General features: G+C 40.4%; 2 protein-coding genes and 1 long non-coding RNA gene across 9 annotated transcripts in view; 2 read left to right on the forward strand and 1 right to left on the reverse strand.

Annotated features, from left to right (window-relative positions):
- Positions 1-16,692, forward strand: part of LOC117592942 — a 37,839-nt gene extending 21,147 nt beyond the window's left edge. The window contains exon 3 of the long non-coding RNA XR_004574681.1: positions 16,373-16,692. This is a non-coding gene — a long non-coding RNA (uncharacterized LOC117592942). The remainder of the gene's footprint in view (positions 1-16,372) is intronic.
- LOC105016946 (solute carrier family 11 member 2) overlaps positions 1-25,596 on the reverse strand; it is a 50,902-nt gene that overhangs the window by 24,723 nt on the left and 583 nt on the right. Inside the window, exons 1-18 of one of the 7 annotated variants that reach the window (XM_034287478.1) lie at positions 19,068-19,475; positions 18,157-18,241; positions 16,707-16,861; positions 16,064-16,183; positions 15,745-15,864; positions 15,475-15,581; positions 15,200-15,270; positions 15,001-15,068; positions 12,210-12,365; positions 11,053-11,211; positions 10,416-10,502; positions 10,118-10,237; positions 9,788-9,937; positions 9,296-9,369; positions 8,931-9,084; positions 8,659-8,721; positions 6,361-6,393; positions 4,350-5,362 (exon numbers count right to left, since the gene is read on the reverse strand). In XM_034287478.1, the coding sequence (XP_034143369.1) occupies positions 5,285-5,362; positions 6,361-6,393; positions 8,659-8,721; positions 8,931-9,084; positions 9,296-9,369; positions 9,788-9,937; positions 10,118-10,237; positions 10,416-10,502; positions 11,053-11,211; positions 12,210-12,365; positions 15,001-15,068; positions 15,200-15,270; positions 15,475-15,581; positions 15,745-15,864; positions 16,064-16,183; positions 16,707-16,861; positions 18,157-18,187 (1,746 nt within the window). In that variant the 5' untranslated portion in view covers positions 18,188-18,241; positions 19,068-19,475 and the 3' untranslated portion in view covers positions 4,350-5,284. Of the gene's footprint in view, positions 1-4,349; positions 5,363-6,360; positions 6,394-8,658; positions 8,722-8,930; positions 9,085-9,295; positions 9,370-9,787; positions 9,938-10,117; positions 10,238-10,415; positions 10,503-11,052; positions 11,212-12,209; positions 12,366-15,000; positions 15,069-15,199; positions 15,271-15,474; positions 15,582-15,744; positions 15,865-16,063; positions 16,184-16,706; positions 16,862-17,532; positions 17,977-18,156; positions 18,242-19,067; positions 19,476-25,596 lie in introns of those variants that run through there. The other 6 variants (XM_034287476.1, XM_034287477.1, XM_034287475.1 and 3 more) reach the window with 6 other exon arrangements.
- LOC105016947 (HIG1 domain family member 1A, mitochondrial) lies at positions 271-2,215 on the forward strand (the record flags this gene model as incomplete). Its single annotated transcript, NM_001310948.1, is given in 3 exon segments — positions 271-369; positions 1,159-1,293; positions 1,443-2,215. Coding segments are annotated over 3 exon segments (282 nt in total). The 3' UTR covers positions 1,499-2,215.

The following is a 25,596-nucleotide window of genomic DNA, read 5'->3' on the forward strand; positions in this document are numbered from 1 at the left end:
CGGGATCAGGAATGTTTATCCATTAGACCCTGCAACTTGATGACAGAGCAAGTTAAACAACTTTAGAGAAAACACAAAATATAAATTAAGTCGATCTCAGATTGCTCCTTTAAAAATAAAAAAGTGGTTACTAATATTTTTTTATATATGGTTCAACATCTCATACCATGGTTATTTTCATTCAGGTTTCAAACCTGCCAGTTCATAATGTGAATTGTCATGGAGACAGTATTTTTGTTTATTCTCCTTTATGTTGCCTCTCTTTACCAGCAGTCACCATGGCCTCCAACAAAACACTTTCATCATATGATGATGAGAATGAATCAAACTTCATGAGGAAAGCAAAGGACTCTCCATTTGTCCCAATAGGTAAGTGAATTCTGGCGGTTTCACTTCAGTGGAAGTTTTCCATAGTGCATGTTTGATTTAATCTGTCAGTCGGTCATTTATTAAATTGCAGTCCCCTTTTCAAACCCCTTGTTCTTTTCTTACTTTTACCCAATTTTGTGATAACCAATTTGTGCCATACACATCCAGTGCTGTTCTTACTCTGATCATGCTGCTTGCTCAAACAGGAAGTCTAGACCTTACATGCCAAAGATGACACAATCACAGGGCTTCTACTGTAAGTTCACAGATGCCAGAACTACCACAAGGTGTCACCAGAATGCAATGAGGCAAGGCAACCACATTTGATTACCAACTGTGCAAATGCTGGCCAATTGCACTGCCCCAAGTGAGATCTGTGGGCTAATCCACAAAGGATTCTAACTTTGGTCTCCCAAATTTGATTCTGAAGTTAATGTGAGAGTATTTTGGATTAAACTTTGACCTGTGTTTATAGCCTTCCTTGTCTATTGAAGATGCCGATGGTAGAAAACTAATTGAAGCGTTTATTTTGAAAGGATAATGGATCAGGCGGTAAATCACTACCAGATTTTTGTTGTCCCTTCTCCTAAAAAGACGTAGGGTTCATCATCAGCGGTGTTCTTGCCATTCCTCCTTTCCAACCAGTTCTGGCTGGATGGGGGCTTTCTGCATTTATGAATAAAGGTTCAGTTTTGGTACCCACAGATCAGTTATTTCTGTGTGGATTTCCAGAACATTATCATACTCCTAGCATGTCCTCATTCTACTTCCCATGTATGTTTCTCACAGGCATGGCAGGATGCGCTGCAGTGGTGGCCTTTGGTCTGTGGAGGCTCAAGTCACGGGGGGACACCAAGATGTCAGTCCATCCCATCCACATGCGTGTGGGTGCTCAAGGCTTCATAGTAGGAGCAATGACATTAGGTAAGTACTAATTCAATTCATTAAATAACAGATGCACAGGCCCAACAGCTCTTATTCAATTTATCGGGCAAAAACATCACTGCACTGTGACAGTGTTCTCACATGCACAACTTAAATAAAAAGGAACACTAATATGACTTTATTTTTAGGGGTGATCTATTCTATGTACAAACAATATCTGGCCCCCAAGGAAGACGGCAAGTGAGCATACCAGACCAGTCTGCAAGTGACATGACCAGAGAAACGCTCCATGCCTTCCATTTCTGCATTCTGCCGTTTTAGATTGTCCAACAATGGACCATATATATCTCAGAACTATTTATTTTAGTCAAGGCTTTAATTTCCAGTTTAGGAGCCTTTCAATTTGGCAACTCATTTTTATATGTTGGGAAGGAAATCAACTAGCACATCTGTTCTGTGAATTCTGTTTCTACCAGTTTCAAGTTTCAATTTATATTTGCTTTTTGTCTGACGTCTGTTGTAAACCACCAGGAAAAAGTCACTTTTACGGGCTAAACCCATAGCTTTGGATTTACTGAAACAGATTAAACCTAGTCTTGAACTAAAAAAATAAATAAAAATCAAGGTCTGTGGGGATTCCACTTTATCTGTGTCAGCAAATATGGCCCAGAGACTATATCTAATCCAAACATTGATCAGTGTTTAAGTTGTCATCAAGGGTTAGCCTTATTATATATAATACAGTATATTGGTTATTTTCTACAATTTATTTTCCACACACTTCTAGTTTGTCTAACAGTAATAATTAACAAAAACCTCATTATAATGCTCAGTGTGTCATGGTTCATTTCAGCATCATCAAGGTTTTTGATAACTGTTCAAGAGTGTGTATATAGTGAAATTAGTTAAGTATTTATTTATCTTTGGAAAGTGCCATAAACAAATAAAGTTTGGTCTTTTGTAAAAAAGAAGCATCATTCATCCTTTTATTCATACACAATGTATGGTAATGTACAAGCAAACTTATGACAGTCAAACTGTTAATACTTTGGTGTTCTTTTAAAAAAGGTACATAAAAGTACAGAGGTCAGAATTCCGTCTCTTAGATTGTTACATTTACAAATTAAAAGTACTGGTCTGGCTTTCTAAATTACATAAGTCCATCTTAAAATATATTTTCAACTATACACTGTATACCTTAAAGCAGTGGTCCTCAACTAGTTTTGCTTCAGGGCCTAAATATAATATTGTGTCTCTGTTGTATGTTTAAAGAATCATTGTTTTCAGAGAACTAAATCGTTAAAAACAGTTATAATATACTTTATACCTGGTAAATTCAGAGTATTTTCGTTATAAATCATACAATGATTTTCTTACTCAGTAAGACATTCAAAACCCAATTTGGGTTGTGGCCTACCAGTTGAGAATCACTGTCTTAAAGATATATTATGCAAAATCACATTATCAAAAGCTGCGCAGCCGAAGGAAATGCTGCTTTATACTGTCACACACAGTATGTTCACAAGGTTGTTTCTGTTAAAGCATGATAGCCAAATTACTAAAATGCTTTTAGTTGTTTATTTTTAGGATCTGTCATTTTTCTGTGTTTACCTTTAAGTTGGTGATTTTTTTAAGATTATGTAATAAAGATGACAGTGGGTAATTACTTAACTGATGTGACCATGCACACAGACCATACAGTGGGGAGAACAAGTATTTGATTTCTCACTTACAAAGCATTTAGAAGTCTGTAATTTTTATCATAGGTACTCTTCAACTGTGAGTGACGGAATCTAAAACAAAAATCCAGAAAATCACATTGTATGATTTTTAAGTAATTAATTTGCATTTTTTTGCATGATATAAGTATTTGATACATCAGAAAAGCAGAACTTAATATTTGGTACAGAAACCTTTGTTTGCAATTACAGAGATCATACATTTCCTGTAGTTCTTGACCAGGTTTGCACACACTGCAGCAGGGATTTTGGCCCACTCCTCCATACAGACCTTCACCAGATCGCTCAGGTTTCGGGTTTGTCGCTGGGCAATACGGACGTTCAGCTCCCTCCAAAGATTTTCTATTGGGTTCAGGTCTGGAGACTGGCTAGACCACTCCAGGACCTTGAGATGCTTCTTACAGAGCCACTCCTTAGTTGCCCTGGCTATGTGTTTCGGGTCGTTATCATGCAGACCCAGCCACGACCCATCTTCAATGCTCTTACTGAGGGAAGGAGGTTGTTGGCCAAGATCTCGCGATACATGGTCCCATCCATCCTCCCCTCAATACGATGCAAACACGGTGGAGTTTAGACCAAAAAGCTCTATTTTTGTCTCATCAGACCACACCAACTTCTCCCATTCCTCCTCTGGATCATCCAGATGGTCATTGGCAAACTTCAGACGGGCCTGGACATGCACTGGCTTGAGAAGGGGGACCTTGCGTGCGCTGCAGGATTTTAATCCATGACGGCGTTGTGTGTTACTAATGGTTCTCTTTGAGACTGTGTTCCCAGCTCTCTTCAGGTCATTGACCAGGTCCTGCCATGTAGTTCTGGGCTGATCCCTCACCTTCCTCATGATCATTGATGCCCCATGAGGTGAGATCTTGCATGGAGCCCCAGACGGAGGGAGATTTACCGTCAACTTGAACTTCTTCCATTTTCTAATAATTGCACCAACAGTTGTTAACTTCTCACCAAGCTGCTTGCCTATTGTCCTGTAGCCCATCCCAGCCTTGTGCAGGTCTACAATTTTATCCCTGATGTCCTTACACAGCTCTCTGGTCTTGGCCATTGTGGAGAGGTTGGAGTCTGTTTGATTGAGTGTGTGGACAGGTGTCTTTTATACAGGTAACAAGTTCAAACAGGTGCAGTTAATATAGGTAATGAGTGGAGAACAGGAGGGCTTCTTAAAGAAAAACTAACAGGTCTGTGAAAGATGGACTTCTTACTGGTTGGTAGGATATCAAATACTTATGTCATGCAATAAAATGCAAATTAATTGTTTAAAAATCATACAATGTGATTTTCTGGATTTTTAGATTCTGTCTCTCACAGTTGAAGTGTACCTATGATAAAAATTACAGACCTCTACATGCTTTGTAAGTGGGAAAACCTGCAAAATCGGCAGTGTATCAAATACTTGTTCTCCCCACTGTATATTAATCATTCTATTATGTCAGTCTATAGTCAGTCTATATAAAGATGGTCTCTCTGTAATGTAACCACCAGAGTAGCCATACTACCTGTGTCATGGTTGATTCGTAGCAGGTTTGTCTGCCTAGCAGCATACAAGGCCTACATCTTCAAACAAGCTTTGGACACAAACATGCACTGGAACAGAATTTCAATTGGTAGAGTTTTCAGTGAACAAAAACACCGTCTTTCAAAGAGGTCCCTGCATATTTGTACATACCACACATTTTGCTTAGGAAATGGGACAATTTAGAAACCCAAAGCTACAGTTTTACTGAAGGGTTTTCAAGAGAATAACCAAAGTAACAGGAAATTAGTAACGTTTTGATTGGTGTTATTTTCAACACCCCGGCACTTTTTAAATAAATATCTTAGTGGGCAGAATTTTTCTAGTTATAGTAACAATTAGCAGAGAAACTAGTTGAAAAGTTAAATACAGAAGAAACGGTAGTGCTCTCACCAGTTGAGGTCAAGTTCTCTTGTCATAAATATAAATTCTACAACATACATGCATATCAATTGAAGAAATGTGTCTGTTCAAAACACACTAAACACTATTATTACTACTATTATATTGCCATTGAACTCAATGGGGTTAACTTTAACATTGGCCTGACATAGTCCCTATCATAGCTAGAACACCGGTCTTGTGGAATGTCAAGTGAGTGGCTCAGTGCCCCTTGTCAGGCTTGGATGATGAAGAAGGGCATTTACCAAGGTCTGGCCAGTAGCTAAGGCACAGGAGGATAAGCACTACTAGCTGAGCCAATGGTCCCTTCATCCTCCATGTTAGGTCTGACTGTACCAGTGCTTCTATCCACCTCTATAGCACCTCATCTTTCCACCAAAGTCGTGCTGTCCATGTCATTCAGCAGGTAAATGTCTGTGTGGCCCGTCAACCCCATACGCATCTGTAGAGAACAGGAGGGTGACAGATGGTTAACTTTGTGTCACCTGAGATAATGTTAGTAGTTAATGTCATAAGCACTCGATGGGTGGGACATCCCTTTCATCCAGTTAATGAATAAATCCTAGCATGTTTAAGCGGTTATGTTCAATACAAGTTATCTTCAATGCAAGCAGCAAAGCACCTTTTATCAAGTGACTGTGACTAAGATTATGACTGTTTAATGCAAATGAAGTGGAATCTAAGCTTATAAAAAACAGAAATACCAAGAACACCAATTAAAAACATTGTATGTGCTTACCAACACTTGATACGCTTTGCTCATTGGGCTTTCTACACTCTGGTGATTTAATAATGATTGTGAAATCACTTTACGGAGCATTCAGGAGCATAAAATGCATTCAGCAAAGTGCAATGCGTAGCTGCATGTTTGGGTCATCAGGACTTTTATTATGAAGTGGTTGCTACAGGCAAATATCAACTGATAGTGGTTTGAATCCAAGTGATCTTGAGTTCATTCCCCTCTTGCTTTGTTTGTACTTAAAAACAGGAGAAGTATCATCAGGCCTACTGACAGGTGTTAAGTCATATTTCAACACCAAAAGAAGCAAGGATCAAGTGCTACACTTCCTAATGCATTGTCTCATTGACACATTCATGCTTTTCCCTTTGCCCTAGTTAAATGGTGAATGTGAGGAAAACAAACTTGACAGGATGTGACAAAAGCAGAAAATCTTTATATAAGACAGGGACAATATCTGCTTTGGTGGATTATACTATACTTGAATCAAACCATTCAAATTATCTGTCGCATATTTTTCCATAAAAAAATATGAATTTTACATTGGTTTAAATTATTTTAGACACTGAATATGAATAATTTTATCATGTATTGACTACACCCCTTACACACCATTCACCCTTTAGTGTTGTCATGAGAAATCAATAAAACATTTGGGGGGGGGGACCACAGGTTGGTGGTGGGGGGGGGGGGTTACTTACTACATGGACGTCCTGTACAACAGGAACAGCCAGCTTGTAAAACAAGTGAACAAAAACACATCAAAGGCTAATTATTACATCATTAACCAGGTAAATCCAATTTAGGGCGAAGGAGAAACACCTGGTTTTACAGGGTCATTGTATTAATCATCCTACTTCAAATAAACTTACTAACTCCAAAATGAATGTGTATTTAAAATAGAGATGAACTAGAAGTAACTGATATTAAAATAATGCTGTACCATAAAACATTTTCAGATACCAAGACACAAGACATCTACAAATATCCATGTTTGGTTTGCTTTTTATTTTGTACACATGGTATTGCTTCATTCAGTAGTGTGAAGATTTAAAACAACAAAAAAAGTATATCTACAGTTTCTTGTCAACTGTGGTATAAGCGGGATAAATGTCTGTCCTGTATATATTACCTTTGAGAAACCCACAATATCTCAAATTAACTGTTATCAACCGTACTCCATGAATGCATTGTCCATTATTTAAATGGTAATGTACAGAATGTCTGCCACTATCCCCTACATATGCTTTACTTGGTTCTGCCAGATTCAAACGCTTCAAGTCAGAATAAAGTCTGAGCTAACAGTCTGTCCTACTGGACAAGGAGAGGCACTAGTATGAAAACACAGATATGGTAAAATGCCTCAAGACAACACTCAAATGAAATATAAAGTTACAATTTCACCTCTTAAAACCTTGGTAAAACACAGAAAAATCATTAAAACCTATTTTAGCAGAACAACAATATTCCAGGTTAAAACGGACTTGCTTGACAATGCAAGTACTGCATAAAATTGGTTTACAGATTGGATCTATAGCAGTAAACAGAAGCAAGAAACCCATTCTGTGCTCAATTTTAAAATAAGAATATTAAGCAAAGTACACTTCAAATTTCAAGGGCTACAATAGACTTTTAGTGTCCGATAGATCTGACTTGGAATTACTGTTTTAAGTTATCAAAAATACCTTTGTTGGAATAAAACCAATCATAAATACTTATGAGAAAACTCTGATGCATAATAGCAAAAAACTAATAAATACTGAAAAGTCCAGATCACAGTTATCAAGTAGTTTCATTACTGTAGACAGGGAAACTACAGCAAACAGTTATAACGAAATCCATAACAAAATGAACTGAACGTTGCAAAGTGCAGTGTTATTAGTATCACATAAAAATTCTACTGGTATTTTGTTTCTGACAATTAGCAAAACTCTCAATAAAACAATATCTGGTAGAATACTTGGATTACTAGCCATAACAAGGACATAAACATGGTTAGTTGTCCATTTGAGCCCAATCACAAATGTACACACTTGTCCTGTTAACTGTAGAGGTGTGTTCATATTACTGAACAAAGTCTGCTCAACCCCCAAACTGAGGTTTCCCACTAAATTCACATGCATCACAGTCAACTACATAGTTCACTAATTAAAATGTTGAACAAACCAACAAAATTAAATCTAAAATAAAGGAAGAGATACATTCACAGCAAATACAGAAAATAATCATAAATGTATCTTCACAAACACAGGTACAATAACGGAAATACAGCAAATTACCAAAAATACTTCATAGACTTAGGCTTATTATGCATCAGGTTTCCATTACTCCAGATCAGACATTTTCACATGCAGACCTTTATTGTGTATGCAGTACCAGTCAAAATGGTACTGTATACACAATATACTTTTGACTGGTACTGTTTTTATAATGTACATATACACACATTATTGCATTATTTCAGGGCAACTAAAAAGTTGTTTTCTACTGCATTATCATGAGAACAAGTTACACCCTTGAGAATGAGAATACAAGAGCTGTAATGTAGAAGGAATGATGCCTTACAGTTGAAAATCCTCCCAAAGGACAGGGAGGCCTCTAAACAGGAAGGCGTCTATTTGTTGTCATTGGGTTTGACATAATGAACTTCAAAAGAACCACACACACGGACTGGCTCATCTGGCTAACCATGGAAAACATTGGGGGAGAGGTTCTAAAAATAGTGGATCTCATGATAAAAAATACTGGGATGTCTCTAAATTCCCTCTACAAAAGCTGAACACCTCCCAAGCCCTGAAGGACAAGACAGACCAACACCCATGTGAGCCACACAAAGCAGTTGCCTGGTCTTTGATTAAGATGCCATTTTCTTTTCCCCATGATTCAATTCGCTGACGTCTGTTTGTCTGTCTTGTCCTTTAAATTGCTGTCCTGATCAGTTTTTAGGTGTCGTACGCTGGCTGTTCCTCAATAAGCAAAGCAGGTCGGTTGTTGCTTACCCTTCCGCCCAGGCAAGAAACATCCAGACAGGAGATCCCCAGGGCTATCAGACACTGCCAAGCCTGTGGACACCGAGAGGGTTGGAGGTCAGAAGAGGGTCCAGGTAATCCTCATTATAGCTCAAAAACTTTATTTCCAAACCGTAACCCTGCAATGCGGCCTTCCAGTATTCAGCTCGGAAATGTCACCACTTTATTTAGGCACTTATCGCCATTTGTTGTGTGACTCTAGTCCAATCCACAGTGTTATAAAGACTGAGATAATGACTCACCAGGTAGCACACGAAGCACAGGTATGCTATGCAGAGAAAGGCCGCCAATACATAGAGCGCCACACTGTCCAGGCTTTGCACGTACACCACCACAAAGTACATGTTAATGGCACAGACCATCAAGACGACCACCCCGCCACCAATCTTCCAGAACCTGAGGAGCAGTCACAGACAAGATGGTACAATGAAAAACAACACAGTTGTCCCGACTGGTACCCTATTCCCTATAGAAGCCAGTCAAAACAAGTGCACTACTGAATCAGGCTCCATTTATTACCCATTGTCATCACATTAGAATGAACTGGTCTTCAGTGAAAACCCAGAACCACTGTGAGTCTTAATGGTGAAGGGTTATGATGACTTACAGTCCATTAGCGAAGTCATCCATTATGGACGTCATACTGGTGAAGGTCAGGATTGGGATCAGAGCAAACGGCAGCTATGGAACATGGGGGAGGCAAGAGAAACTTTGAACTGAGCAAATTCAGTCCCTTTTAATGCATCAGTATATTACCCTAAAGGACCTGGCCCGCCCCAAATCTCCACTCTGTCTGTCAGAAAAACCCTGGAGTGCCATATTAGTGGCAAAATTTGTAGCCAGAAAGACAGACAGAGAGACAGACAGACAGATAGACACAGAAGCAGACAGACAGACAGACAGACACCGAGGCAGACAGACAGACACAGAGGCAGACAGACAGACAGACACAGAGGGAGACAGACAGACACAGAGGGAGACAGACAGACACAGAGGGAGACAGACAGACACAGAGGGAGACAGACAGACACAGAGGGAGACAGGTCTCTCCGACCTGCTTGATATGAGACCCTGTCTTCATCTGTTGAGTCTCACCCACCTGCAGGCTCTGCAGCACATTGAGGAAGTCGTTCATGCCAGTCATGTGTTGAACATCCTGGAAAATGGCTACAAGCAATGTGGGGAAGATGGCAATGGACCGGGTCAGCAGAACCCGAGCAAAACGGGACCAACGCAGGTTCAGGAAACCCTGAGGCAGAGAGGGTGTAAACAGTACAGACAAAACAGGGAAGGACAATATAATGTGCTCTCACATACACACAGTGAGGGAGGGGCTTCTGATGCCCTATAGCTTTTTGTTTTTTCTAAAACATGAACACCTACAATAACTTATATGCATCATATAACCGTGTCAATCCCTTATTCTTACCTCCATGACAAACTGTCCAGAGTAGGTGCCTGTCATGGTAGAGCTCTGTCCAGCAGCCAGGATCCCAACAGCCCAAATGTAGAGGGCTGCAGAGCCAAAGAAACAGCCCAGCACCACCCCCTAGAGAGAAAAGAGAGGAAAAGCGTAACCCTCAGTGGGTGTTACTGGCATTCACTTCATCAAGGACAAACAAATGTTAAATTCATAGCCAAATGATTGGCCAAGGTTAGCAGGTACACACTGTTGTTAAGTGATTTCATAGGTCATAAAGATTGTTGTTAATCCATGGAAGACATACCCCCTTGTAAATATCCACCTCCAGTGGGTTATCGTCCATTGGGAAGAGTTCTGTGTGTGGACTGCCTGATGCATTGCACTGTAAGTTCTGTCAGAAAAGCAGTAAAAAACTAAATATGAACGTCACTGGCTTAGAGGCCATGCCATGATTAACAAATAACAGCTAAGGTCTGCTAGGGACCACGCACCGCGAAGTGTGTGTATACAGTCCTTAGCCATGACTTAGTGGCCACATACTACAAACCCTTAAGGTGCCTCACTGATATTATGCATGTTTGATTTCCATTTATAAATAAAATTACACTATAATATTTACAAAATTAAAAAGTTATTCTTGGTGTAAAGTCTGATAGACTACAGCATTCAGGGTGATTCCAACAACCCAGTGCATGAAAGCAATAAGGTACGAGGGGGTGTGATATCTCAATGCATCAGGCCTAAAAACAGCTCTTTGCCATGGTAGATTGGCCATATACCACACCCTCTCACGCCTTATTGTTTACATATACTGCAGCTATCAGCCAAGCATTTGGGATTCGAACCACCTCGTTTGTAATCTTGTATGAAACTTCTGTAAAGGAGTGTTACATTCTGAGACATAAAGAGAAACTCCATATCTAATAAATTATTATACTCACCACTTCCTTGTTGGTTTTTTTGTAAAAGGCCTCAGCAAACACAGCTACAACAAAGACATTGATGAGGAAAGAGACGAAGAGGGCGATAGTGGACTCAATGAAGTAGTATTTGTTGGCCTCCTTCACTTCCTTCTTATTTCCACGATCTATCTGCCGAGACTAGATGAGAAAATATATTTATACATTTAAATATCACAATTATTGTGACAATGTACTTTCAGGCTGTCTGGTCAAAAAATCTGTGTTCATGAGGACTCTACTATGTCATTGTGAAGATCCATGAGGACTCCACTATGTCATCGTGAAGGTCCATGAGGACTCCACTATGTCATCGTGAAGGTCCATGAGGACTCCACTATGTCATCGTGAAGGTCCATGAGGACTCCACTATGTCATCGTGAAGGTCCATAAGGACTCCACTATGTCATCGTGAAGGTCCATGAGGACTCCACTATGTCATCGTAAAGGTCCATGAGGACTCCACTATGTCATCGTGAAGGTCCATGAGGACTCCACTATGTCATCGTGAAGGTCCATGAGGACTCCACTATGTCATCGTGAAGGTCCATGAGGACTCCACTATGTCATCGTGAAGGTCCATGAGGACTCCACTATGTCATCGTGAAGGTCCATGAGGACTCCACTATGTCATCGTGAAGGTCCATGAGGACTCCACTATGTCATAGTGAAGGTCCATGAGGACTCCACTATGTCATAGTGAAGGTCCATGAGGACTCCACTATGTCATAGTGAAGGTCCATGAGGACTCCACTATGTCATAGTGAAGGTCCATGAGGACTCCACTATGTCATAGTGAAGGTCCATGAGGAATTCACTATGTCATAGTGAAGGTCCATGAGGACTCTACTATGTCAGTGACGGTCCAATGATGAATCTACTACGTCACAGTGAAGGTCCTTTAAAATGACATTAAAAGCTTCTTGAATGTACCCGCTAATATTAAAGCTGATGACAGAAAAACAACCGATAGAAGAAATTGTTTTGACAATTTTGATGGCAAGAACATAACCAGTTTTTTTCATGAAGCTATCTAGAATAGTTGAAAAACAAATACACAGCTGATCTATACTAGGCCAATAAGCAGGTCTTTGACTCCTAGGTACCATGTCTGACATGTCAGAATGCAGGAGATCTACCTTGACAAGGGCTGAATGCAGGTAGATGTTGTGAGGCATGATGACAGCTCCTACAATACCGACAGCCTGCTCCATTTGGGGAGTGCCACAGCCCTGACAGTAGGGCAGAAACATCCCCTTCAGCAGCTCCCCCTGGTCCGGACCCACCTTCACATACTGCAGGCCAGAGATGAGACCATGTCACAATCCTCCAAGTCCAAAACAAGGTTTGAATCAAGTCCCATGTTCCTCAGCTCAGGTTGAAAAAGTGTTTTATGCCAATTTATATTACATTTTGTACTTTTGTACTTTTTTTTGTACTTTTTCTTTTTTTTACACTGCAAGCTAGTACGTTTTAAGAGCATTGCTTCATTTTTGCTAACTAGTTAGCTTTCACAGCACAGAAATCAATGACGTAAATAGATCACTCCTACAAACAGTGAGTCCCTTGGGTGTGGCTTGCTTTTTAAAGCAGTTAGACAGGCATTGAGGCAGTCAGTTCCATTCAATGGAAGAATGGGCAAAACGAGTGACCTATATAACTGAGCAGAAGAGCATATCAGAACGAACCACTCATCTGCCCTTGTCACGGATGGGCTAACGCAGCAGACGACAACACTGTGACACACTGCTATTAGTGTAAGATAAGAACATGTGCACAGCCAGTGTGCACATGTTCACCAACACTACGCAACTCAGAAGTGAATAAATATTGGCTGGTTTGATGAATCCCAGTCAAGTTTATTTTTGTGGCCTTTGCAATGTCCAAGGTCTTTCGAGAATCTGTGAGAGTAGATGGATTGAGCTGTTCGTAGTATTACGTTTTTGATTCCATTACGTGACCTCAAATCTAGTGTTAAAGTGGACGCTCGGGTATAACAGTAAATAGGACTCTATAACATCCTTTAAATGTTTTGCCTGATTCGTAGATTTTTCCCACATTTTATTTTGCAAATTTTGTTATTCCAGCTTTCCGTTTTTCAAAATTGGATGTTCTAAGTGAAAACCTATGGGAAACACTTGTTAAACCAACTGAAGAAATGTACCGATTATCTGTTTTAGTAGTTTGTAAAAGACTAGTAACTCATTGAAGCCCCAGTTTGGTAACTCCAGAAATACGTTTTGGGATTTTGAGAAATAGATTATTTAAACGTATTTTTGGCTAACTTTGGAATGACAGAGGTTCTACAAATACATTATCCACATACAAGCAATATATTATATAATTAGCAAAATGGGAGATTATTCAAACCTCACAGATTGCAGAGCAACACTAGTTAGCTTAAGCTGTCAATTTTAGCGATTACAATTGTGTTAATGCATTCACCTCATCAGGTGCCCTTCTGGATTATTGAATTTTGTCTACTTAGAACTTCCATCAAGATATTTTAATTTAACTACTTTGAAATATCTGGCTAGCTATGCTGACAGCAACAGCACCTACTGAACTCTAGGGGAAAGCAGAATATGGAGCAGTTTTCACCAAACGTTATGAAGCATCAACAGGCTACCTCATATCATAAGGGAGTTTTTCATAGCCACCGTGCATCATTCTTGTTGTTGCTTGTTCTTTGGGGTTTAAGGCTGGGTATCTGTAAAAGCGCTAGATGAGCACTTCTCTCCACAAACGTTCGAATAGGGGGAAGTCACTTTTTGGAGTCATCAAAATTGGGGCATCTTACATAAAAACTATGAGGAATGGAAAGATAACGACTGTTCCAGTGGCCACCCTATGTCTTCCCAGATAAATGTTTCACTCTTTTCTCTTCAGAGTGTTCACATTCATCATTAACACATCCCCACCGTTAATACTGACTGAGGCTTGCCCATTCCCTTGGGCTTCATTCACTGGCTCTGGTAGCTTTCTCAGCATAACTCGTCTAACACTGGATGGGCCCAAGAAATTAGGCTCTAAGTCCATCTCTTTCTTACCTTTATGATGACAAAGACCCATTGTGTTTATTTGTGCTCTGATGTAAACTATAGTGTTTTGCTAGACGAATTAGCTAGCTAGGCTAGGTGGCTGCTAAATAGCAATTGTTACTTGCAAGCCTAGCTTGCTAACTGGTTAGATGGTGTTTTGTAATCTATTTTCAAAATTGTGGTTTACTTGTGACTTAATCTGCTACAACAGCTGTGAATTGGCACACTATGTGTTGAAAGCCTGTAGCTAAGACTGAGTCATACAGTACTAATTTCAAAGACATAAATAATTGGATAGTCAGATAGCAATCTTGCACACTGAAATGTAACAGTAAATGTATACAATCTTTGCTTGTAAGGTGGGAATAATAATAAAATGTAGTCATGGGGGCACACAATTAAGTTTAAATGTATACAGAGTTTTTAGGAAAGCCTTTCCATCTCAACCAAATAATAGTTTTATTATTGCGGTTACGCAAAACGTAGATGAACGCACACCAGGGCAGTTCTGTGCCGTTTTATGTTTATAAATAACTTGCGCAAGTTATCTACTAAGTTGAATACATTTTAGAAGAGGCCTATTTCTATTTCTGTGATTCAGTCTGCAATGCTAAGTTTTTATGGCTGTAATCCTATTTCCAGACACTGCAGCCCAATTCACTACAAGCCATATCCCAGGGACGAGGTTAACATGGCCTTGAAAAGGAGCTGCATTCAGGGAAATCTAAATGTGTCTCCTGACTCAGTTGAGTAATACAACTCAAGTCCAAGCAATGTCATAAGTCACAGAAGCTCAAGTACTAGTCATAAGAGATAGATGCTTAAGTTGTAGTGGAGAGGTATGTGCAATTTGGGTTTTTTCCCCCAACTCTCAAGTCGCAAATCTTACCTCATACCCAAAACTTATTGCCATGATGGTGATTAGAAACCCAAAGAATAGTTCAAGTTTCCTCAGGCCTAAAAAATAAAAGGAGATAATCATGTAAAAACCGACTCAGAAAGAAATGGATACACACACCTGTACCAAAACAGCATTAGATCACAGAAAAATCTTAAAGGGTGAAAAGATCACTCAAAGAAACACTCACCATACTTATCTAGAAAGAGGAACACAAAGGTGTCAGTGATAGTAATGAGGACACCACCCCAAAGTGGAATCCTGTTAGATGGAGAAAAAAAAACATGTTGGTCAGACCTCAATACCAGTCATTGTATTCGTATGTCTCTATCCCAGTTGAACCCCTATTTCGTATACAGGGCACTCATTTTGAACAGGGGGCACTACATACAGTAGGGTGTTACTTGGGACACACGATTTGTGTTGTGTAAAAGTAGTTTAGTTGGACATTGGTACTGTAGCTACCTGCCCACAGAGAGGAGATTGAATGCGATGGCACAGCCGATGACCTCCTGCATGTCTGAGCCAATGATGGCCAACTCCACCATAAACCACAGGATGATACGTGGAACCTGTGCGGGGAGGAGGGGGTTTGAAGGTGTGAATGTGTAAACTGGATACCCACACACAACATTCATTTAATCAAAACTAGGGTGTTTAAAGCAGTGTGTATAAAGAGTGTCTTTATGGGTGTGTCTGTCCATGTCTGTCTGTGTGTGTGTGTGCGCTACTCACAGCAGGGTACTGGCGGTGGCAGACCTCTGCGAGGTGCATCCCTGTGACGACCCCCAGGCGTGCACCCAGCCTCTGCAGAAGGAGGCCTATGATGGTGGCCACCAACAACACCCACAAGAGCTGAGGGAGTGAGACAGAGAGACAGAGTGAGATAGAGACTGGAAACAACACAATGATAAAGCATGGGAGTAAATGTAATAGATGCTACTAAGTGCAATAAGAATCAAACAACTGAATCTACAATTTTCCTGTTCAACCAGAGAAAGACCTTTGAGGAAATTGTTTTTGCCACATCCATTATTTTTCAGTCTGTGTTCACCTTAAAGCCAGCTTTAGCTCCAGACTGTAGATCAGACTCAATGTTTCCTGGGTCCAGATAGGCAATGCTCATCAAGAAACCTGGTCCCGTAAAGGCCCAGAGTTTGCGAAAACTGAAAATCTGAAAGAGGTAATCAGAAATAGCACAATGAATGACATTGTCTTTGTGAGTCAATCAACCTCGCAAGGTCATAATAACCCATGTGATGCCAAAGAGTCTGAGGGTTCATTCCTGAGATACCATAGAATGTGAGGCTCTGTGCTAATAATCTGGGTGAGATCCTAGGATGTGTGTGTTCATCCCTGTGAGGCTCTGTGCTAATAATCTGTGTGAGATCCTAGGATGTGTGTGTTCATCCCTGTGAGGCTCTGTGCTAATAATCTGTGTGAGATCCTAGGATGTGTGTGTTCATCCCTGTGAGGCTCTGTGCTAATAATCTGTGTGAGATCCTAGGATGTGTGTGTTCATCCCTGTGAGGCTCTGTGCTAATAATCTGTGTGAGATCCTAGGATGTGTGTTCATCCCTGTGAGGTGTTAATAATCTGTGTGAGATCCTAGGATGTGTGTTCATCCCTGTGAGGTGCTAATAATCTGTGTGAGATCCTAGGATGTGTTCATCCCTGTGAGGTCAAAGTTTCAGTACCTTTGTGACATCATCCGGGATGGGAATCTTCTCCTCGAAGTATGTGGAAAATTGCTCATCGTCCAGTGTTCCGGCCACTGGTGAGGCCGGCGGGGATATGGACCGGTACTGACCCTGGGTGTTCTGGATGTCCCCATTGGCCTGAGGAGATTCCTCTGAGAAAGGGAGGGCAGAGAAGGAAACAACACATTTTCACAACAGCATTTTACAGGCATTTCGAAATACGTTCTACTTACGGTCTTTGTATTCTCTGCTTTCACTTCAAGGTTTTCAAGACAAAGAAAAGATGTGCCACAAAAAGCCTGGTATGTAAAGGCCCCATGTGAGAGTGCAAGTTAACTGTCTGAACCTTGTCAATGTCAATGTCAGGTAAAAGGCCTGTAATAGCTGATGGTGGAGGTCTGGTAGGAGAGGAGATAGAGCCCTTTCAGCATATTAACTTGATATGACAGGAAGGTAAACTGCAAGGCTCTGTGCAGTATGTGCATAACTGAAATCAAGTGTTTGCCAGGAAAAGCAACCAGCCACAGAAAGGATGTCATGTCATAATTTCATCATGTCTGTCCTGTAGTAAAAAAGAAAATTCTAAACAGTTATTGAAAATTAAAATAGATATTGAATTTACCTCAAAAAGCACTAATTGCTCAGCACTACAAACATGTTGTATGGCACATTATGAAACGTCAAGGTAGATTAAAGGATACAACTTCAAACAATGAGTTGACCTTCAAAAAGTGCTGAATAGTTGTAAGACACCTGGAAAACACTGACGGCAGCATAAGTGAAGCCTTTGATTATGAATGCCCTACCTGGTACAGTAGCTCACCTGGGTTATCCATTTTCACCACACAAGAAGTAATTTCAGATGAGATGAGAGTCCAAAAGTAAGCAACAGTGCATAATGAAAGAATAATAAAGCCTCAATCTGCCGTTACCAATGCCATTCAAGCGTAATACAGGGAGGTTGATACAACTATCCCTACTCACTCAGGTTGGAGTGTTCATTCTGGTTCGGCTTGCTCATCTCACAACGGTTCAACTGCCACCAGGGACTCACTGGGTCCAAGTCCACCTTCTAATGGGAGTGTTGCTACATGCAGGCTACCCCGCTGAATGTCTTAACAACTTCCTATTTCAATAGATAAGTCAGACTCACGATGATCCCAGCAACACACCCACCCACTGAAAACCAAGGCACTGCTTCCTGAATTTAAAGTCATGACCAAGGGGTTCCCACCTTAAGAGCACAATGTGTCCTCTGACAAGTATCCTGTTACACTGACAAATTAATCATTCAGTACTGCTGTAGAATTAGCATTTAGTTCCAATCTGGCCCACATTGAAGTTATCATTGTTTCGACAATGTAATGTGTATAGTGGTATAGGAACTTTAGGTCGCCATGTGTGAGCTGACCACAGTAAGACATTTTCTGTTCGAATGAGACATTACCTTCCAGGACGTCAGCTTCCTGCTCTGTCATTGTGGGTGGGTGGGTGGGGGGGGTGTGCGCTCTGGAAATGCAGCAACTGGAGATCTTTGTGGAAAAGACAATTCAAATTAAACAACTGTAAATACCAGTAACACTCCAATATAACACTCCAATGTGTGGTTTACCCTTAGAACCTGATCAGTTCAACTCAGCTTATTGTAGGTATCTACAGGCTGTCATTCCAGTCAGCCACTAAATCAGAAAATAATCCATGTTTGTAAAAAGTTAGTTAAAGTAGAGCTTGGACAACAAACTGAAAATGATTTACACTGATGAAAGCATTCATCTGTCATGGACATAACAGTTTCAAAATAATAAAACATCTATTGGGCTCTGTATATGTGTAATTTGAAATGAATGGGCCAGTTTCGCAGGTTAGGCCTAGTCTAGGACTAAAAATAATCCATGTCTGCAAAACCGGCCCAAAAACATTTGCTTATATGGGTGATCTTTAAATGGGTCATTTAAAGTAGGCTGCTAGTAACAGAACTTTCAAGGGTAAAATAGAGTTTTGTTTCTGCATGGAGTTACAAGACAAAATAAACTACAAAGTAAAAGAAGGCCAACCCAGGAAAGAAGGTTTTCATAACAATTCAAGGTAAGTATTGTTGAAGGTAGTATCAATAATGCTTGACAGAAGACACAACAACTCTTATTGATGCTGCTAGTTCTGTAACAGCCAAATGACAACGCAACAGCCAGGATGATCACACACTAACTAAGTATAACTTCTCTCAACATCCTCCTGACCTCAGTCGCATTTGACACCATACTTTTTTTCTCAACCTCAGACTCATTGCTCCCATAATCATAGTTAATAAAATGAGTTATGAAGACTCACGTGAATGTTTATAAAAGAAGTTATAAGCACCTGTTCAGAGAACTCAGTCAAAGTGGTGAAATTATCAGTCCCGGTCACTCATTCATTCATTCCAAGAAAAGAAGTGTGAAGTTGAAAAGAATGAGGGTCTGTGAAAGCTTGTGATTATAAAGTCATATGACTGAAAACGTCTGACAGGAGAGAGAACAGAGTGAGAGAGGATTTTCTCTCCCTCTAACCTCGGGACTCTACCCCCCTCCTGTCTCTACCAGACCTAGGCCTAATCAGTAGAAAACAGCTCACTCATCACTCCATATCTATGTCACCTCCCTAACGGAACAAGGACCTAGCAAACACTCCTATACCCATCTCTTTCAAGGTATAACTAGAAAACATGTGACAAAAGGGGTAGACAATTAGACATACTAGAAATGACTCCGAATACCTGTTCTAACAAGTTAGCATCTTAAGAATGTTATATATTAGCATCTTTAGAAATCGGTATGGGAGAAATACCACTGGAAGGCTATGGGCCTAGTCCGCTGGGGAGATTTTAAATACTGCACTCAGTTAAGAGCCTTCACACAGAAAAGTGGCAACTTAATTGTGTTATGTTGCCATTTTTACAAGGGCCTTTCTCTGATTTCCACTTTAAAAAAAATCTACATTTCTATGGACCCAGAAGGTTCTGCACATCTACGGATCTCATTCTGCCAATGTGTTACTAGTCTAATTACTCTTCTCATAACTAGGTGCTGCTCGCACTCCTTTCCCCTTCCCATCACAAGTTCTAGCTTTACTCACAATCTGATCAAGATAATGTAGCATATGACTGGGCCTCCTACAGTACCAGTCAAAGGTTTGAGTACACCTTGTAAAGTAGTTGGGCATGTTGCAGCATCTTAGTAATGATGTAATATTTATACTGCAGGGGTATCCAACAATTACAATGCTGCCTATGACCCCAAGAACATCAACATTATGCTTTGGGGTGTTTTTCTGCTAAGGGGACAGGACAACTTCACTGCATCAAAGGGACGATGGACAGGGCCATGTACCTTCAAATCTTGGGTGAGAACCTCCTTCCCTCAGCCAGGGCACTGAAAATGGGTTGTGGATGGGTATTCCAGCATTACAATGACCCAAAACACACTGCCAAAGGAACAAAGGAGTGGCTCAAGAAGAAGCACAGTAAGGTCCTGGAGTGGCCTAGCCTGTCTCCAGACCTTAATCCCATAGAACATCTGTGGAGGGAGCTGAAGGTACGAGTTGCCAAACGTCAGCCTTGAAACCTTAATGACTTGGGGAAGATCTGCAAACGAGGAGTGGGACAAAATCCCTCCTGAGGTGTGTGCAAACCTGGTGGTCAACTATAAGAAACGTCTGACCTCTGTGATTGCCAACAAGGATTTTGCCACCAAGTACCTAGTCATGTTTTGCAGAGGGGTCGAATACTTATTTTACTCATTAAAATGGATATCAATTTATAAAAAGTTTTGACATGCGTTTTTCTGGATATTTTGTTGTTATTTTGTCTCTCACTGTTCAAATAAACCTACCATTAAAATTACAGACTGATAATTTCTTTGTCAGTAGGCAAACGTACAAAATCCGCAGGGGATCAAATACTTTTTTCCCTCACTGTACTTTAAAATGTGAAAAATAAAATCCCTGGCTTTGGTCACTTAAATTGCTCAAAATTTGACCAATTATTTCAGAACAATTGTTATTTTGTCAGAATAGGCAACCAATATGCTCCAGAAATGTGTATATATATTTATTTTTTTTGCTCAAGTTATTCGGTCTATTGTTTTTTCTCAGTTGCATGAAGTCAAATACCTTATTAACTAAATGTACATCCAGGCATTTTATAATTTATAATTACAGAAAGTGAATGTGTATTTATTATCATAGTTTAAACACTTTCTGTTTATATGGAGACTTTTTGTTATTAAAATATATATAATATAAATATAACATGTTTTTTATGATTGCATTTGCAATTGTCAAAATTACACTTCAACATTTTTATTTATTCATGCCAGGATACGTAAGTATAGAAATGACAAACATTAATTTTAGTTTCGACATTGGCTGATTGTGTAAAATGAATGAGCTAGCAGTATTGGTCAATAGATTTTTTATCGATGCATCCCTAAAATGTGTACCAAATTACCAATAAACATTTGTAGAAAATAGATAAACACTTGCAAAATGTTTGTACATACAGCAAGACATACAAATGGAATTAATGAAATCATCAGGAAAGTATAAAGTTTAAGACTTGTTCCAATCATTGGCAGTGTGAAAAAATTACTTTACTTTCCCTAGAGGGGAATTATGGTTGTATTATGGTTTTCAGTAATATTCATCAAAGCCACTTCATTTCAATGGGCTATTGCTTTCTCTTTTATTACAGTTTTACTATCACATATGTTTAGAACACTACTCTTCCTAACCAGGATTCCCAGAAAAGCTCTGTCAAAGGAATGCAACATAAATCCCATTGCCATTACATTTGGGGATGTACTGTATTTTGTTGTACTGTACCTGTACAGTTCAATGGCAATAAAGTTGAATCTAATCTAATATTACAGATCAATCAATCAAATGTATTTATAAAGCCCTTTTTACAACAGCAGTTGTCACAAAGTGCTTTACAGAGACACCCGGCCTTGAACCCCAAGGAGCAAACAACAGTAGTGTTGAATTTCAGTGGCTAGGAAAAACTCCCTAAGAAGGCTGAAATTTAGGAAGAAACCTAGAGAGGACCCAGGCTCAGAGGGGTGACCAGTCCTCTTCTGGCTGTGCCGGTGAGATATTAAGAGTCCAATTGGCATAATAAATACATTTCTCTGGGCTAAATCCAGAGTCTATTTGATTCTAGACTAGGTCAAAAGTATGACCAGGTGGACAAGGACAGGGACAGCAACGGGCACCCCAAACCAGGTACTCCGCAGGTGTGGACCAGGACCTCATCTCCTCCTAAAATTTTAAACTGGAGGAGACTGAGAAAAGTTAGAAAGTGCATTCCTCATATCCCCCAGCACAATAATATAGCAGCGTAACACCTTGGAACTGAGACGGGGGGGTCCGGAGACACTGTGGCCCTACCCGGGGGCAGGCCCCGGACAGGACCCAACAGGCAGGAAATCAATCCACCCACATTGCCAGGCACATTGCCAGCCACCAACCTTTGATGTGGGGCAAAGGAGTCTGACCCGGTACTTAAAATGACTTGATCAGATGTGTAAAATGTAAAGTACCAGAAAATGGGACATTTTCAAATGGGACATTTTCAAACGGGACTTCTTTATACATCAGCCATAACATTATGACCACCTGTCTAATATTGTGTAGGTCCCCCTTTTGCCACCAAAGCAGCCCTGACCCGTCGAGGCATGGACTCCAATAGACCTATGAAGTTGCGCTGTGGTATCTGGCACCGAGACATTAGCAGCAGTTCCTTTAAGTTATGTAAGTTGTGAGGTGGGGCCTCCATGGATCTGACCTGTTTGTCCAGCACATCCCACAGATGCTCAATTTGATTGAGATCTGGGGAATTTGGAGGCCAAGTCAACACCTTGAACTCGTTGTTGTGTTCCTCAAACCATTCCTGAACCATTTTTGCTTTGTGGCAGGGCGCATTATCCAGCTGAAAGAGGCCAATGCCATCAGTGAATACTGTTGCCATGAAAGGGTGCACATGGTCTGCAACCATGCTCAGTTAGGTGGTACATGTCAAAGTAACATCCACATAAACGGCAGGACCCAAGGTTTCCCAGCAGAACATTGACCAAAGCATCACACTGCCTCAGCCAGCTTCCCTCCTTCCCATAGTGCATAGTTCTGATGCTCACGTGCGTATTGTTGGCACTTTCGGCAGTGGTCAGCATGGGCACCCTGACTGGTCTGTGGCTACGCAGCCCCATACACAACAAACTGAAATGCACTGTGTGTTCTGACACCTTTCTATCAGTAGCACCATTAACTTTTTCAGCAATTTGAGCTACAGTAGTTTGTCTGTTGGATCGGACCACACAGGCCAGCCTTCACTCCCCACGAGATTATCAGTGTTATTACCTTCACCGGTCAGTGGTCATAATGTCATGGCTGATCGGTGTGTGTGTCATTTATCTGTTGTATGTCGTCAGTCAAGAGGTATTTTCACTAGTTTGTACACTAGAGGGCACAATATGTTGAGCTCACTGGTCACATTACATATTATAAGGTAAACAGGAAGAATTAGCGCAGGTATGTAAGTGGAAAACCTGTTCTTATGGTAACACAATACTAAAGCTAATATATTATATGTCTGCACCTTTTATAGAACTAATACATGCATTTGAACAAGTTACGCTTTGTATTCAAAATAAATCATAAGACAATGCCAGAGACTCTGATACCAAGATTTTGAAGTTGTACAGTCTAGTCTGGTGCTTGGCGAAGTGAGAGGATCCATTTCCTGTCTGGTTGGTCCAGTTCAGGGTTATCTTTGAACAGGGCCAGAGTGGCTCTGGACTGACCAAACTGAAACTGAAGAGAACCTGCCCAAGCAGGAACTTAAATAGGCTTCAACATATTACGTATACTGTCGCCTAGGTGATCTCCCAATGAATGACAATCACAAAATGTACTATATTAATGAAGAAAATGTGTGAATTTGCTTGAACAAACCAGGGCCAAACATGACCATGAACAAATATTCAGGGTATAGAGATAATTGGTTTTTTGGGGGGAGAAAACATCATTTGTATCCCTCAACTAGATCTTTTTGTCAGACCAGCAGCCCCAGAGCTTGCGGAAGTGAGGCTGGGTTTGCCGTTCCATACAGCAGCAGGTGCGTGATACAAAACGTAACCCACATGATCCCAAACATGCCAGTCTATCCCTGTGACATTAATGATTAATGACTCTACGTAAAACTACATGTGGGGAGGTTTGTTTAATGTAACACCCAATAGAAAGTGATGGTAGCTCTCTCTTCATTCAAACCATCTTTGAAATAGAAAAGTTTCTAGACCTCCAAAAGAGTCATGACAAGATTTCAAGTGTGACCACCCTGAAGTTAATTTTGCTAGAATGATTACAATAACTGTGGAATGATGAGACTGTGACAGATCAATCTCTAGTACTACAACACCGACACATGCCCTGTGAAATTAATCAATTTCCATTAATTCCCACTATTTCTTCATTAATATAGTACACTTTGTAACTGTCATTCATTGGAAGCAGATAGCCTAAATGACATGTTGCAGCCTATTTAAGTTCCCGATTGGCCAGGTTCTCTTCAGTCAGCATTGTTTTGGTTGCGGACACTGTATACAAGTCTTTTACAACACACCTGTGTCAATGAGTACAAACAAGTTTTTCCTGATGAGAAATTTCTTTGGAACACTGAATTCTGAGTACACGGAAATGCATTCTAGACTATTACTATCATCACAAGTGATGTATAATTGAAAACACCATTTACACTACCTACCTGCCTTCTACTGAAATATTGTCCTTATGACTACTACAAGGTCCCAACCTCATCCCTCAACCATTAAAGGCACCAACCTCATCCCCTGGCTATTAAATAAAAAGCATTTGAGCCTGGCACAACAAGCAACCTGGAAATTCAATGCGAGTGACCTTATTTGTACACTTGACCATTACATTTACAAGCCTGAGCCAGCAAATTAATAATAAAAAAGGGTTGCCAACCTGAAATTAGCTTCGTCCCAAAACTAAAACTATAGCTAGATATTAACTAACCTTTAGTAAAGGAATGTTCTACTGCCTGACAGAAAAGTTAATGACTTCAAATTACCAGGTAAGGAGTTAAAATATCTTCAGGAGTCCATGTCCAGAATTATTGGCACCATAGCTAAATATGAAGAAAATAATATGTACAAGGTGCTTAATATGTGTAGTGTTTAGGTAGCAGCTCAGATCATTTGTTAGAAGCAGTAAGGAGTGCTTTTGTCATGCTTTCGAGTTATTGGTAGCAGAGAACTGAAAGAAATGATGGCCAAAGGAAATGTTCACTTTAGGAATGACCAGACTAATCTCCCCGCAGATATCTACTGGGTAGGCCAAGGCCGCCGGAAGATGTTTTGAACGGGAGGTAGTGATAATGGTTGAATTGATTGGATATCGAACGCACGTGCAACACAGAGGAGCGCGCATATAGTGGGGATTTGTCTAGCTGGGACTTTTAGATAAGTTGGTACCAAGGGGACTGTAGTTGTGCATGCAGCGAGGGACAGTTTATCACAGCATAAAGTTCACAGTGGTCCAAGGCACTGGTGGCAAAGCGTACGGACTTATAATAAACTACATCTAATTACGTTAAGAATGTACTTGTAATGCTTGTTTCCAAGCAGGCCGATTTCGCTGCCCATTTGAAGCGGTACTGACATTGGTCATTTGACCACACAGCAACTGCTGTACATTTATTATAACGGTTGAATGATTTGGGGAGTTTAACGTAGGTCCAACCACGGCTCTTGAACTAAAGCTAAGCAACAACTTTTTTTACACAATTGCACATTCCGCGCTAAAGCCCTGGAAGCCCGGTCCTTGTGACTTA

Source organism: Esox lucius, chromosome 17 (genome assembly GCF_011004845.1).
Source record: "Esox lucius isolate fEsoLuc1 chromosome 17, fEsoLuc1.pri, whole genome shotgun sequence".
Classification (NCBI taxonomy): domain Eukaryota; kingdom Metazoa; phylum Chordata; class Actinopteri; order Esociformes; family Esocidae; genus Esox; species Esox lucius.